The sequence below is a fragment of the Ailuropoda melanoleuca genome, chromosome 12, assembly GCF_002007445.2.
Source record: "Ailuropoda melanoleuca isolate Jingjing chromosome 12, ASM200744v2, whole genome shotgun sequence".
Lineage (NCBI taxonomy): Eukaryota > Metazoa > Chordata > Mammalia > Carnivora > Ursidae > Ailuropoda > Ailuropoda melanoleuca.
In genome coordinates this window covers 27,747,912-27,763,958 of record NC_048229.1, presented here as the reverse complement: position 1 = coordinate 27,763,958, position 16,047 = coordinate 27,747,912, and the positions used below count along the sequence as shown (strand labels likewise).

General features: G+C 43.4%; 1 protein-coding gene across 1 annotated transcript in view; it reads right to left on the bottom strand.

Annotated features, from left to right (window-relative positions):
- The window catches only part of LOC105234925 (zinc finger protein 850), a 265,552-nt gene that overhangs the window by 230,114 nt on the left and 19,391 nt on the right, over positions 1-16,047 (bottom strand). The window contains 2 exon segments of the mRNA XM_034639071.1: positions 11,401-12,683; positions 12,685-12,825. Of these exon segments, the coding sequence (XP_034494962.1) occupies positions 11,401-12,683; positions 12,685-12,825 (1,424 nt within the window).

Below are 16,047 nucleotides of genomic sequence, written 5' to 3'. Positions count from 1 at the left end.
CCTCCACTATGAGCCTGCTTCTTCCTCTCCCACTCCCCCTGCTCGTGTTCCCTCTCTCGCTGGCTGTCTCTCTCTCTGTCAAATCAATAAATAAAATCTTTAAAAAAAAATAAAAAATAAAATAAAATGAGAGCATAATATAAACCTTAGGCCAGAGAGGTAGGGTGATGAAATGCTCCCCATCAGGTCAATGTTTACTTTCATACGTAACTGGAACACAGCTTTTGAAACTGAATGCACTTCTACCCTCCCATCAGCAATATGAGAATTCTAATTGCTCAACGTTCTCCTTAAAATTTGGTGTTTTATCCTTTTTCTTTATTTTACCCATTCTAGAAAACATTGAGTGGTCTCTCCCTGTAGCATATGAAGCGAGCTTCCTACAGCTGTCCTGGGGACTGAAATGGAAACCACTTACAAGCATCAAGCTGAACAAAAAACAGCTGACTTAATGCTTCACTGGACAGACGATCAAGCGCCATGCCCCCCACTAACAGGTGGAATCAGGCAGTCCATGACAGGCCAGAGAAGACAGGGAATCTCCCCCGAAACAAAGGGAGTTTCAGCAGCTGCTTGGGAATATTCCTTGAGAAGTCCCCGTCCCATCCCGTGGTAGACTAACAACAGTTGGCTCCAATTAGAGCCCTTAATCTGGGATATGAGTGAGGGAGAAGCCCCCACATCTATTAAGAGGAGGAACACACAGAGAGAGAGAGAGAGAGAGAGAGAGAGAGAGAGAGAGAGAGAGAGAGAGTGTCAGAATCCCCTTCGTCCAGGATGGCCTCTTTCCTCCAGCAACCTGGGTTTATTTGGAGGAGGCCTGTTTAGATAATTACCATCCAATACATCAGGAGGGAGTTCACTGGGCTGGTTATGACCAAGCATGTTCTGCAAGAGGCCCTTAGGTCCTGACTTAAGAGCCCTGAAACCCTGGGATGGACCCAGGGTACTTCAGTCTATTTTCCCTGTTTCCTGCATTAGAGATCTAACTGATAGATCTTACTAAGGCCATCAGTACCTTTCTTAAATTTTGCAATCCAAATGGTTTCCAGTGGGTCGTAAGGTATCCCAAGGAGAGTCCTTGGGGACTGAAGAAGCCTCCTAAGAAGCTCCTAGAAAAGTAGAGAAGGCCCATCAACAAAACCCCCCAACTCCCAGGTAGTGTCCCATGCAGACTACGTCAAAGGTTCTGTGTGTCAAAAGTGACCAGAGGGGGCGCCTGGTGGCTCAGTCGTTAAGCGTCTGCCTTTGGCTCAGGTCATGATCCCAGGTCCCAGCATTGAGCCCCACATCAGGCTCCCTGCTCAGCGGGGAGCCTGCTTCTCCTTCTCCTTCTGTCTGCTGCTCCCCCTGCTTGTGCTCTCTTTTTCTCTGTCAAATAAATAAATAAAATCTTAAAAAAAAAAAAAAAAAGGCGACCAGAGGCATCCCTCAAACAAAACTCGCACTGACCACCATTCTGCCTTACCATGAATGCACTCCTGCCATAAAAGGCCCCGTAGGAGGGATACCGGCGTCCCACCCCTTCCCTGTCACGTCCTAGGGTACAGATGGATGCCTGGTGAATGGACAGAAATACCGTGCCTTGCCATTTCATGCCCTGAAGTTTGTGTTATTTTCCTGCGATTTTCAACCCATGGAAAACACTAGAGAAGATTGACAAGGGGAAATTACCAAATTTTGTAATTTAAGTAGTTAGTAAATAGTAAAGATAGAAATCCATAATGATCTAAGAGACATTCGAACTCATGTAATCTTTACAGCCAACCACCCTTGGAAATGGTCCCCAGTGGGCTTTAATTCAGTCGGGGACTGGTTTTGATGGAGTTTTGGAATGTGGGTGAGGTCCAGAGCTTATGACCAAGAATTCTTGAGAGGTCTTTGGTACAAAACGTCGCTCTTATTAAAGCCCAGGGATAGGGCCCATAGGCAGAAAGAGCTGCAGCGCCAGGGTTGTGAGGGGCAACTGATTATATACTTGAGAGCTGAGATAAGGAAAAGGGAGGTAGGTTTTCAAAAGAACTTCCATATGCTAAAGAGGACCTACAAAATACCGGAGGCCTTGCCATTGACTGTCAAGTTAAGGTTTTTTTCCCTCTAGTAAAGCATTAACATTAAGACAGTTGAAAGTTTCCATCTGGAAGTTACATTATTGGTAAGAATGCTTTTTCTTGTAAATCACGGAGACATTTGTAAACTGAGGGAAACTCACTGTCTTGCTGGACTGTAATCTGCATAAATTAACCCTTTGTGTTTCCTTCCCTTAGCTTTAGGGCAGCCTGGAGTGCCTGAGGAATGTCACACACATCCCACCGGGAAGTGGGGGTTGAGGGGTTGGGGGGTGTTAGCTTGTGTTTTGTCCTCAGTTTGCCTTCTGCTCCCTCAACAGAAATCCCCCATCTAATTTATCCTTGGTATATATATCAGCCTCAAAAAAAGAAGGAAATAATTCCGTTTGCAGAATAAACCTAGAAAACATTTGTTTTTTTAACATATATTGACCCCTCTGGTCAACTGGTAGACTGCAGGTTTCGGTGTGCACCTTTAGTCTGAGTGATGAACTATACTCTTTGTACACTTACACATCCTGCATTGTTTCCTAGAAAGACTGGTAACCAAACCTTATTGCACAACCTCCCCTTGGGCAGCGTACGCACCCTCCAAGCACCTCCATACCGTCTGTAGGTGGCGCCAGTGAGTCGCAGGCAATCAAAACGTGTTCCAGACAGCCCTGCTTCCCTCCTGCTGATGAACTGCCTTCAAGTTCCCCTTACAATCCGAAGGCCTGACAGAGCCCTTGGAGTTGGTTTTTGGGCATGAGTCTGTCTTCTTTCCAAGTGGCTGGGCTCCTGAATGAAGCTAATATTCCTTTTCAATCAAAACTCATGCCTTGTGTGTTAGCTTTTCGAAGGAATAGCAATGGCTTGGTTGTTTGTTTGTTTTGATAAAATTATGGGATCCTTCACAACAGTAAGAAAGAATTCTTGCTGTATTTTATGGTGCAACTTAGTAACCTTATTGGAGTAGCATGGGGACAGGACTTGTGCTCAGAAAGAGCTACACTTTTATTTTTATTTATTTTTAGGATTTTATTTGAGAGAAAGTGGGCAGAGGGAAGGTGGGTGCGGGTCAGGCTTAAATAGGGGATGGGATGAAGGAGTGCACCTGTCCTGATGAGCTCTGGGTGATGTATGGGATTGTGGAATCACTATATTGTACGTAAGGAACTAAGAAAACACTTGATGTTAACTGGAATGAAAATAAAATACTGAAAAGTGGGGGTGCTTGGGCAGTTCAGTTGGTTAACATCCAACTCTTGATTTCAGCTCAGGTGGTGATCTCGGGGTCCTGAGATCAAGTTCCGCATCTGGACCTGGGACCACCCCCCTATCTGCTGAAGATTCTCCCCTCTCCCCTTGTCCTTCACCCCCCACTCACAGGTGGTCTCTATCTTAAAACTTTTTTTTTTAAAGCAGGTGTTCTGTTTAAAGGTATAACATAAAATTTGGAATTAAGTTGTCATGAACCAAGAAACAATGAATTAAAATGTCAGTTTAAAAGGGCTGTGCATATCAAAAAGTTAGGTTTAAGAAGACTTGAAGGAAAAATGTGAAATGAGCCCTGAGTATGGTGCTTTCATTTTGCAGGGATAGAAATAAGGGATCTGGCTGGGAAGACCTCTCTTTGTAAATAACTTGGCATGTGATGACACCAGTGAAATTTCTTGTTACTTGCTTTGAGTTTCATCATAAACACATTCTGGTGAGGACTAGTCCTCTTCTGCTTATACTAGTTTACAGAATCTGAGAGGCTTCACAGTTCTGGCTCTGTGCTTGTGTTGTTGAAGTTGTTTTTTGGACAGCATTGGGAACTGGTGTGTCTGATCTTGCTCTCCGCTTGTACCCCATTAGACTGAATGTCAAAAAAATCACTTGGCATTCAGTTACGACTCTACTAAAAGGAAGGTGACTTTCTCTTGTGACACCGCACGGCCACAATGCACTTTAGAGTCAGGACTAGCACAGATCGCAAGTCTGTGGCCCAGATGCTTCTGCCTTTTAGAAATTTAAAACCTTGTTGCATTCTGTAGATGAGATGCTGAATGAATCCAAACACAAAGGACATGAGGTCCTCTCAGTAGAGCCTGGCAGAGGCAACTTCTGCACCCACCAGCCATCCCACAGGGATTCCCATTCAGGACACAAATAATTTAGATGCTCCATCAAGGGAAGCACAGAAGAATCAGCCAGTTAGCACGCTGAGGACTTTGAATTTAGCCAGACTAACTCCAGAGAAAACCAAGACAAAATACAACCCACCATCTTCAGGGTGACACCTGAAGGACCAAGATCACTGTAATTAGCACCTTCCTTCACAGCTAAAGCCCCTGGGGTAGTGCTGGGCAAGTCAGCCCACTAGCATGGAAAATTACCATCACAATGAGAAACAGGGCTGGAGAACCCCCTTCCAACAACCTGGTAGGACCCATGTTTACCACACATAGATTCGATATTTGCAAGTATCTCAATAAATAGGAAATTATACTGAAGATGATCTTCATGCTCAAATGGCCCAAATGAGGGCCCTTGAAATGCCTGATGTGTGTACTTAGGCTCGCACCTTGAGACGGCCAATTATTAAACTAAACAAACCAAGTGGGATCCATATTTTCCTGGTATCGAGAGGCTTTTAAAGGAACCACTGACCAGAGAGTAACCACGCAGGAAACAAATACAGAACCTTCTGAAAGAGTGACAAAAACTGAACTCAAAACATCAGCTCCTGGACAAGTACTTCCTACTGCCAGGAACTGAGGCACTGAAATCAAACCCTCTGTCAGAGAACAAGAATTCCTGTCCCCTATCGTTGGAGAGGATGTGGAGAAAGGGGATCCCTCCTACATGGTTGGTGGGAATGCAAGTTGGTACAGCCACTATGGAAAACAGTGTGGAGGTCCCTTAAAAAGTTAAAAATTGAACTACCCTATGACCCAGCCATTGCACTACTGAGTGTTTACCCCAAAGATACAGATGTAGTGAAGGGCCATATGCACCCCAATGTCCATAGCAGCATTGTCCACAATAGCTAAATCATGGAAGGAGCCGAGATGCCCTTCAACAGATGACTGGATTAAGAAGCTGTGGTCCATATATACAATGGAATATTACTCAGCTATCAGAAAGAACAAATTCTCAACATTTGCTGCAACATGGACGGCACTTNTTGACAGGAGGCAGCTAAAAAGACACAATCAAATTAAATAGATGTCCATGTCCATACAGGGAGTCCACAGACACATGGAAATTCCAGAGACTGTCAGGCAAGGTGAGGTACAAATGTCATCCTGAACTAAGGCAAAAGGGGTCAGGGCCTAACAGAGCAAGGGAGAACACTTCACGGGGTGATAAGAAGAGCATGTATTTGGTAATTGGATATCCGTCTTACCTTACAGATGGGTCACTGAGATAAACCTTCTCTGTTAATAACCCTTATTCTGGGAAAGACCCCCCCAATTTAAGCTCTATTGTGCAGTTAGGGGAGGGGGGAAATGTTCTCTTGAGCCCGCAGGTTCTCAAGTACCTTCAGCTCAAATTATCCACAGGCCAAAGTGGCCTACTGGGGAGGGGTGGGGAATAGAGAGGCTGTCCTCAACCCTTCAGTTCCCCCATCTAACTTGTTTTGGAGTCGCACATATTAAAAGTTGACCCTGATATATTGTTTCATCTCACGGATCCTGCATTTGACTCCTGACACTAGCTCAGTTGAGTCAAAGTCATTTCAGGAGGTGATGATGCAGGTGTAGTTTCAAAGTCAGCCCCGTGGGACAAGCAATGCAATTAAATGAGGCAATTACACAAAAATGAAAGAAGAACCATGCTTCATGATTAGATCAAACGTTAAGCCAGTTTCTGACTCCTCAGCCTCGCCAAGTGAGCAGACATCTAGATGTCAGACTTGAAGCATCTTCAGGTAGAGGAAGGACAGGTAGCGACCACCTGACAGATCTTCCTGGTTAATTGTTCAAATACATCTCCTAATGTTTTGGTGCCCATTGAGCCTCAGTCCTAAGACTGTCTAGACATGAGCTATTAGGATGATTTTATTACATCAAGTCATTTATATTAAGTTTGCAGAGCCTCAGAATAAAAGGTGTTTTTGGGTTTCTTTTTTTTTAATGATTTTATTTATTTGACAGAGAGAGAGAGAGGGCAAGAAAGGTAACACAAGCTGGGGGAGTGGGAGAGGCAGAAGCAGGCTCCCCACTGAGCAGGGAGCCCAATGCAGGGCTCAAACCCAGGACCCTAACCCAGGACCCTGGGATCATGACCTGAGCCGAAGGCAGACGCTTAACAATCGAGCCAAGCAGGCCCCCCGAAAGGGCAGTTTTAGTTTTCAAAAGATTCCAAGTGAGAAACTTGGGAGAAGAATCAAAATGTTAGTTTGGGGATTGGGAGCCAGGCATTGGAAGACACTAGAAGTCCATGTCTAGTACATTTTATAATGAATAGTATTAAAATCTTTTATCTACAAAGATGGATTATTGAGACATATTTTTCTCTAGAATCACTCTCATTGTTACCAAACACACCCAAATTAACATTAGTGTCATTGTAAAATAAGGCTAGTTCAAGAAAGAAAACTTGGCCTGGTTATTTACGTAAGTGCACCAAGAACAGAGGTTGGACTTATAGACTCTTTAAAACCAGTTTTGCTGAAGGTTTCATAATGAATTTCTAGATTGCAATTTCAATAGCGTGTCCAAGCCAGAAGCCAAGCCAAATACTTGCCACCAGACATTGCTTGTGACACCTATAGATTTGGGCGAGTTCCTCTCATCTTGAAGTCCCCCAAATAACCCTAGGTTCCTGCACCTGTTACAAAATGATCTTCTTTACTGACCTAGTGAGGCTGCTGGGCACTCTGTAAGCAAGGTATCAGGCTGGTATTTCCAAAGGAGCTTCATTGGTTCCATAACGTGAATCTTAGTCCCTTATAACTGTCTCATCATGTCTGAGTCTATGCAGCTCTTTCTCAGCTGTAACATTCCGCTCAAAGCTTTGGTAATATAACCTGTGTTTGTTAAATTCTTTTTATTTTATGTATTTATTTGAGAGAGAGGGAAAGAGTGAGCATGAGAAAGGGAAAGGACAGGGGGAATGGGAGAAGCAATGTCCCCAGAGCAGGGAGCCTGACGCTGGGCTCCATCCAGGATGCAGGGATCATGACCTGAGGCCAAGGTAGATGCTTAATGCACTGAGCCACCCAGGTGCCCCTGGAGCCAGTGTTTGTATTTGTTTCTTGTCATAAGCAGAACAGATTTTTATTGAAATTATGCAAATACAGGGGCGCCTGCGTGGCTCAGTAAGTTAAGCATCTGCCATCAGCTTGGGTCATGATCCCAGGGTCCTGGGATCGAGCCCCATGTCGGGCTCTCTGCTCAACGGGGAGTCTGCTTCACCCTCTCCCTCTGCCTGCTGCTCTGCCTGCTTGTGCTCTCTGTCAGATGAATAAATAAAATCTTTAAAAGAAAAAAAAGAAATTATCCAAATACATATTTTGGCATAAAAATATAAGAATAGTCACTGAGAGTTTCTGAGTTTGGGAGGAATCAGGAAAGGAGGAAAGATACATGTGTCCATTTGTTTCCAAAGGTATTTTTTGTGCAACTGCTAGGAGTCAGTCAACCTAAGTTTAAGTCTGAAAACATTTTTAAGGTTTTTTTTTTTTTTATTACATTCCAGTTAGTTAGCATACAAGGTAATATTCATTTCAGGAGTACAATAGTGGCTGTACAATTCCATACAAAACCTGGTAGTCATCACAGGTGCCCTCCTTAATCCCCATCACTTATTTAATACATCCTCCTACCCACCTCCACTCTGGCAACCATCAGCTTGTTTCCTACTTTGCCTCTCCCTTTCTTTTTTTCTTTCTTTTTGCTCACTTGTTTCGTTTGTTGAATTCTACATAGGAGCGAAATCATAAGGCTTTTGTCTTTCTCTGACTTACTTCACTTAGCATTATACTCTCTAGCTCCATCCATGTTATTGCCAGTGGCAAGATTTCATTCCTTTGTAGGCTGATATTCCATTGTACAAACATACCAATCTCCTTTATTCATTCAGTAGTCAATGAACACTTGGGCTGAACTGTTGCTCACTGCCTCTCACTGTTGAACTGCTCCTCCAACAAATCCCTACCATGGACAGCGCCAGACCCCAGGACTATACTGGTCATGGCACTGACCCAAGGAAGGAAGGTCCTGCAATGCAGTCCAGCAGGTTCCCTGAAAAGTCACCCATCTACAGTGGCTCTAACCTATGCTGGGGTTATCTACCTGGGATACTTGTGCCCAGGAGCAACCACAGCACACATCTTGCTAATCCTGCCTATGCCACTGTCCAGAAGCCTACTTCATCTCCAACATCCATTCTGCCATTTGACATTTTAAAGCTACACCCAAATGATTGTATCATCCAATACACCTCCCATCCAGTTCCACTGATCTAGGTCTGGGAAAACACAGTAATCATTGTCATCCAACAGCATCTGGTCCTCAGTTACAGACAGGAACTCAAATAATGAAGATAAAGTAGGACTTCCCTACTCCTTGAAACCTAACACATTTGCAAATTCCTTTTCCCCATTGCACAATTCATCAAATGACACCATCAAAGAGCAGGCTGTGCCTTTGCAGTGACTAAATGGAGCCACCTCTGGGTCCCTACCCACAATACAAAGAGTTTTTCACATTTTCTTTTAATAGGTCTTACCTTTCTCTCTAAGGATACTGCCTTCATAGAATCTTACTTAGATTCACATCCCACATCCCAGGGCTAATGTCTAAATTAATACCCATTGCCTGTCCATCTGTCTAATATCAATTAAATATATTTTTTAAAGATTTTATTTATTTGACACACAGAGAGAGACAGCCAGCGAGAGTGAGAACACAAGCAGTGGGAGCGGGAAAGGAAGAAGCAGGCTCCCCGCAGAGCAGGGAGCCTGATGTGGGGCTCAATCCCAGGACCCTGGGATCAGGCCCTGAGCCAAAGGCAGACGCTTAATGACTGAGCCACCCAGGCGCCCCCTTCAATTAAGTGTTTAGCGAGAACACTCTCAGAGCAACTCAGGCAAAAACAGAACGGTTGTGAGGCCTATGTAGCTGGGAGGAAAAATACAACTGGAGATCTGGAAATAACTAGGAAATAAGGAGAAATTATTTTTCTAAATCCAGAGTCCATTGTTCAACCCAGACAGTTGTTCTCCAGTTGCTAATTCTTCATGTTACAATATTTTCTATCTCTTACCTGGGCTACAACATCGCTCCATTTGGAATAGGTTTCTCCTACTTCTGGGGTGTCCATTACACACACAGCAACGTCACACGTGCATGTGTACTTCACAAACACATCAAAACACCACCTCAGTGTATGAAGTGGGGCACATACCTTTACTAGGGGCCATGACGCAGTGCTTTAGAGTCTCAGGATTAAGTCCAAATTGGGTCATTCAAACTAAAACAGGTTTAGGTAGGCTCTGTGGGAGTCTTCTCTAAGGGACTCGGAGGAGAAAGCACTGGGAGAGAGGAAAGATGGTTGCCCACAAGGGTGGATCGGAGATGTCATATCAGAAGTTACATAACCTTGTGACCCTGCAGATGTTGTCTAGAGGTCACGCTAGAGAGAAGGGCAGGTGTCAGGTCAAGGCCCCTGCAAAACTACTGATAACACAAAGTGGATGCCAAGTAGCTGGATCATGGAGTCCATGAGCTAAAAGGTCAACAATTTCTCCATATAATCTGTAACATATCCATAATAATATCAGAGCACAAAGAGGAGAAAACGGTACAGTAGATAAACTAGGGGGGAAAAAATCACAGATTATTTAAACTTAAGGCTACTGAGAAAATGGATTCCTAGGATTGTTATTCCACTCCATTACCAAATAGGTAATAGATACCCTCAGTTCCCTAGAACCTTCAACAAAATGAGATAGGTTCACACTGGTGGCGGGGTTATGCGTCATTCATTACACACCCATGTTAACACATTAAAAACCATTATGCTGTATTCATTAAAATATATCAAGTACACAGGGGCACCTGAGTGGCTCAGTCGTTAAGCATCTGCCTTTGGCTTAGGGCGTGATCCCAGCATTCTGGGATCGAGCCCCACATCAGGCTCCTTTGCTGGGAGCCTGCTTCTTCCTCTCCCACTCCCCCTGCTTGTGTTCCCTCTTTCGCTGGCTGTCTCTGTCAAATGAATAAATAAAATCTTTAAAAAAATAAAAATAATAAAATATATCAAGTACACAGACTATGTTACGCATTTCAAATCCACTCTATTATCCCTGTTCAAAATACAGAATACAAGCATTAAAAAGCATTCATATTTCATATGCTAATATCACGATGTGGGAGTAGTGATTTCCATCAATTTCAGTCCTGAAGACAACTGTATGGTGTTGTAGGGAAGAGTTAGCCCTCCTCTTTCTGTTATCTGTAAGGATTTCTTCATTTCAACCACATCAACTCCTGCTCTCTAAAGATTGCTATCACAAAGATACATCAGTAGTTAACTGCAGTGCCACCTTTTTATCCTTAAAGAGCAATTAGTAAAACCTTGTATTTCTAATATTCAGGAAGTTCTTTACTTTTAATAAATGGAATAGAAGGATGACCTCAAGACCTATTTCACAGCAACTTACACCAATGTTATAACCATAAACAGTATCTCCATTTATTTTCTTCATGTGTTGTGTATTACATTGTCCTTCATTTTCCATGGAAAATTAGGGATCCTGAGTACCACCTGTTGCAGCAGCAATCAGCTCATGCTTTCACACACCACTAGGAATAAATGCATTTGCTGAAGTGATTTGAGAATAAAATACATTTTTATTTGTTAGTCACAAATCTCAAATAGGGCCAACAAAAAAGAACACTGATGTTAATTACCTCTGTAAGATTCCACTAATTCTTTTGCATATAATAACATACATTTTGTCTTTTTCCTTGAAATAACTATTTTGATACAGAGCACTGTTTGAATGGAGTGACTGCTGTCCTGCTTTTACTTGATTTCTGTGACATTTATTGACAATTGATGTTTGATTAGTTTTCTAAACATTTATATCTTTCAATGTACTTTCTTTAATGCACTCTCTGGTGATTGCTGAAGTGTATATTAAAAAGAAGGTCTTTCTACATTCATTATGTTTCTAGGGTTTGCATTTTTTTACATTGGGTACAGATTGAATTCCAGTTATATGTTTGGCTGCTTTTTTCACATTTTCCAGTTTTCCTCCTATGATAACTATGATGTTAAGTTGTGAGTTCCAGGGAGAGAGAGGTTGGACTCATTCTTTATATTTGCACAATTACTCTGCAACATGAACTCTCTGATGTGGTGTATGAGCAGTCCTTAAATGTATTCTCACATTCTTGACACTTGTAAGGTTTCTATCCAGTATGAATTCTGTGATGCTTAGTAAGGTTTGATCTCTGGTTAAAGACTTGGCCACATTCTTGACATTTGTAAGGTTTCTCTCCAGTATGAATTCTGTGATGTCGAGTAAGTCTTGAGTGCCGGCTAAAGGCCTTGCCACATTCTTGACATTTGTAAGGTTTCTCTCCAGTATGAATTCTGTGATGTCGAATGAGGGTTTTGTGGTGCTTAAAGGCCTTCCCACATTCTTGGCATTTGTAAGGTTTCTCTCCAATATGAATTCGGTGATGTTGAGTAAGGCTTGAGTGCCGGTTAAAGGCCTGTCCACATTCTTGACATTTGTAGGGTTTCTCTCCAGTATGAATTCTGTGATGTTGAGTAAGGCTTGTGCGCCAGTTAAAGGCCTTGCCACATTCTTGACATCTGTAAGGTTTCTCTCCAGTATGAATTGTGTGATGTTGAGTAAGGCTTGAGTTCTGGCTAAAGGCCTTGCCACATTCTTTACATTTGTATGGTTTCTCTCCAGTATGAACTCTGTGATGTTCAGTAAGCTTTGAGTGCCGGTTAAAGACCTTACCACATTCGTGACATTTGTAAAGTTTCTCTCCAGTATGAACTGTGTGATGTTGAGTAAGGCTTGAGAGCCAGTTAAAGGCCTTGCCACATTCTTTACATTTGTAGGGTTTCTCTCCAGTGTGGATTTTGTGATGTTGAGTAAGTGTTGAATGTAATTTAAAGGCCTTGCCACATTCTTTACATCTGTAGGGTTTCTCTCCAGTATGAACTGTGTGATGTTGAGTAAGGCTTGAGTGCCAGTTAAAGGCCTTGCCACATTCTTTACATTTGTAGGGTTTCTCTCCAGTGTGGATTTTGTGATGTCGAGTAAGTGTTGAACGTAATGTAAAGGCTTTGCCACATTCTTTACATTTGTATGGTTTCTCTCCAGTATGAACTCTGTGATGTTGAGTGAGGCTTGAGTGCCAGTTAAAGGCCTTGCCACATTCTTTACATTTGTAGGGTTTCTCTCCAGTGTGGATTTTGTGATGTCGAGTAAGTGTTGAATGTAATTTAAAGGCTTTGCCACATTCTTTACATTCGTAGGGTTTCTCTCCAGTGTGGATTTTGTGATGTTGAGTAAGTGTTGAATGTAATTTAAAGGCCTTGCCACATTCTTTACATTTGTATGGTTTCTCTCCAGTATGAACTCTGTGATGTTGAGTGAGGCTTGAGTGCCATAAAGGCCTTGCCACATTCTTTACATTTGTAGGGTTTCTCTCCAGTGTGGATTTTGTGATGTTGAGTAAGTGTTGAATGTAATTTAAAGGCTTTGCCACATTCTTTACATTCGTAGGGTTTCTCTCCAGTATGGATTTGCCTATGTACAGTTAGTGATGACCAGTCCTTCAAGGTTTTACCACATTCTTCACATTTGTACAGTTTCTCTACAGTATGAATTCTGTGATGTTGAGTAAGGGTTGAGCTGAGTTTAAAGGTTTTGTTATATTCTTTACATTGGAAAGGTGTCTCTCCAAAGGAATGTTTGAATATTTGATTGGCGCTTTTGCTTACAGAAACACACTGCTTTGCAGAAACAGTTGACTTAAAAAGTGAGGTTTTCCACAATGTTTTGTATCTTTCACCATTCAGGGAATTTTGATTCTTATTAAAGGCAGTTGTCTCAGATTGGATATGTCCTTCATGGTATCTTTGATGCCCTTTACTCTCCCCATCATTGTCCCAGTCTGTCATTAAATATAAATTTTCAACAGCACTATTTTTGTGTCCACCCATTGACACTTTTTGGAAAGAAGCTTCTATGCTTGGCTTTTGCAGGCAGCTTTGGATGTCTGGTGAAGATATGGCTGAAAGGTATCAAATAAGAGAAAAGTAAAATCTTTCTACTTACTACATTCAGATGAATATACTGATGACTTCTAATATCCAAGCTTCAAGTCAATCAGAGAGCGTCAGCAAGATGCCTGAGAAGGAATCATGGGGACTTCGTTCCTCCATGACACATAACTTTGCTCACAACATACAGACCACATATCCTAATAGATAATTCTGTGGTATTGTCATGGTGTAGACCTAATCACTTTCCTATATCTCAAATAATCAGCAAAAGTGTCACATGAGCATAAAATTAGTAGAAGGATGGATACTTAAACATAAAACTGAAATGAACCAAACAGAATACAGTAACAATAGGAACATATCAACAATAGGAAGAGTTGGCTGTCAGAAAAGATCAAAAACATTGACAGCCCTTTAACTAAATCAAGTAAGAATGAAAGAGAAAAGCCCAACTAAAATGAGAAGTGAAGACCTGAACGGAGACACAGTATAGCTGATACCACAGAAATAAAAGTAATTAAAAGAGGTGACAATGGATTATCATGTGCCCACCAATCGATACCAAAAGACACAACAAATTTCAAAAAAGGTACAACCATCATGAAGAAATATTTAAAAATTACAACTTATCAACAACTACTAAGCAGACTGAAAGAGTAATGAAAAAACTCCCAGCAAAGAAAAGTCCTGTGCCAGATGAATGCACTGGATATTCAAACAGACACTTAAGGAGAAAGGACTTCAAATCTCCTCAAACATTTCCAAGGAGTGAAGATCAGAGAATTAGCAAAACACTCTCTCAGGGGTACCAGCATTACCAGGTTATCTGGGCCAGGGGAAGACACTTCAAGGCTACACACTACTCCCTGCGAGGAATATTCATGCAACGTCCACAATAAAATAGAACAAACTGAATCAAAAGCACATTTCACCATTTTACAACATAATCAAGTGGGAAATCTTCTGGAATTCAGGGTGTTCCTATATGGAAAACTCAAAATTGAAGACTCCCCAATAACAGAATGAAGATCAAAAAAGACATGATCATATTCAATAAGACAGAACACAAGTATGAGCGTATCGGACAACACATCATTCTTAAAAGCACCCAGTAAGTAAGGACAGAAGGAAACCCCCTCATCCCAATAAAAGCCATATATGTATGAAAAGCTGAAATCAAGCAAGACCGTAAGCTTCTCCTCTACGATCAGAAACAAGGCAATGGAGGAGGAGTCCAAGATGGCAGAGGAGGAGGAGGCTTAAATTTCGTCTGGTCCCAGGAATGCAGCTAGATAGCCATCAGACCATTCTGAACACCTACAAACTCAACTGGAGAATGAAGAAAAGAACAGCAGCAACTCTCAGAACAGAATAGCCACCACTTTCTGCAAGGAACCCAGTTTAAAACAGGAGTTGAGCTCCAGCTCGGCATTCCAAGATGGCGGAGGAGCAGGAGACCTAAAGTTCATCTGGTCCCAGGAATTCAGCGAGAGAGCTATCAAACCATAATGAATACCTATGAATGCAACTGGAGAATGAAGAAAAGAGTAGCAGAAACTCTATGAACAGAAAAGCAACCACTTTCTGCAAGGAGGAGAAAAGATGGAGGAGCAGCAGGCGACCCTTTCTCAGCTGGTCCAAGTCAAGCTGGATATCTACCAGACCATTCTGAACACCCACAGAATCAGCCTGAGACGCAGGAAGATACACCTGGATCTCTACAAATGAACATCTCCAGTGCTGAATATTGAGGTACAAAGCAGGGAGCTGTGAATCTGAGCACAGATATAGGAAGATAAAGGGAAGGGGGAGGGAGCCTCTGCGCTCAGGCGCCGGGAAGCAATAGCCCCTTGTGCTGGGGAGCGGGCTGGACTCTCAGACCAGCACCCACAAGAGAGCAGACTGAGACAGTGAGCCTGGGAATGCCCGTGTCCAAACTGAAAACAGGAGCTCCCGACCACACACTCGAACTAGAGTAAAACCGAGAGCTCAGGAGTGCAAGCGCGACCAGACTGAAAACTGGCGCGACCAGAGCACAGGTGAACCATACTGAAACAGGGAGCTTGGGAGCGTGCCATGGGGCGGCTGGCGGCTGGCGGGCCACCTGCATGGGGGAGCAGGCGGACTCGCGGACGGCACCCGCGAGACACCAGACTGAGACCGGTAGCACTGGGAGCGCACTTGGGGTGGCTGGTGGCCGGCAGGGTTAGAAACACAAAGGACAGAGATGCGCCGGCCCTGGAAGTGAGGGCTGGGACGCCGGGTGTGGGGCACACAGCCCGGGATGCTGCAGGGTTGAGCAGCACCAACAGAAACAGAGCTAAAGTGGCCAGAACACCAGTGGAGAACGGGCTGCAATCCCTCCATTCTGTGAAAGAGGCTGAATTTCGGCTGCTGCTGCTCTGACTCTCAGAAGAGGCACAGCAGACCGCCAGGGAAAGCCGCCAGAGAACAAAAGCCTGGAAATACTGGCTCACAGGGTGCCCATCCCCATCCCCCCTCGCAGGGGACACGGAGACTCTACCCAAACAGGGTTGCCTGAGTATCGGTGTGGCAGGCCCCTCCCCCAGAAGGCAGGCTGAAAAATCAAGAAGCGCACAACCCGGAGCACCTGAGTGGCTCAGTCATTAAGCNGCACAACCCGGAGCACCTGAGTGGCTCAGTCATTAAGCGCCTGTCTTCAGATTAGGGCGTGATCACAGCGTTCCAGAAAGGAGTCCCTCATCGGGCTTCTCCGCTGGGA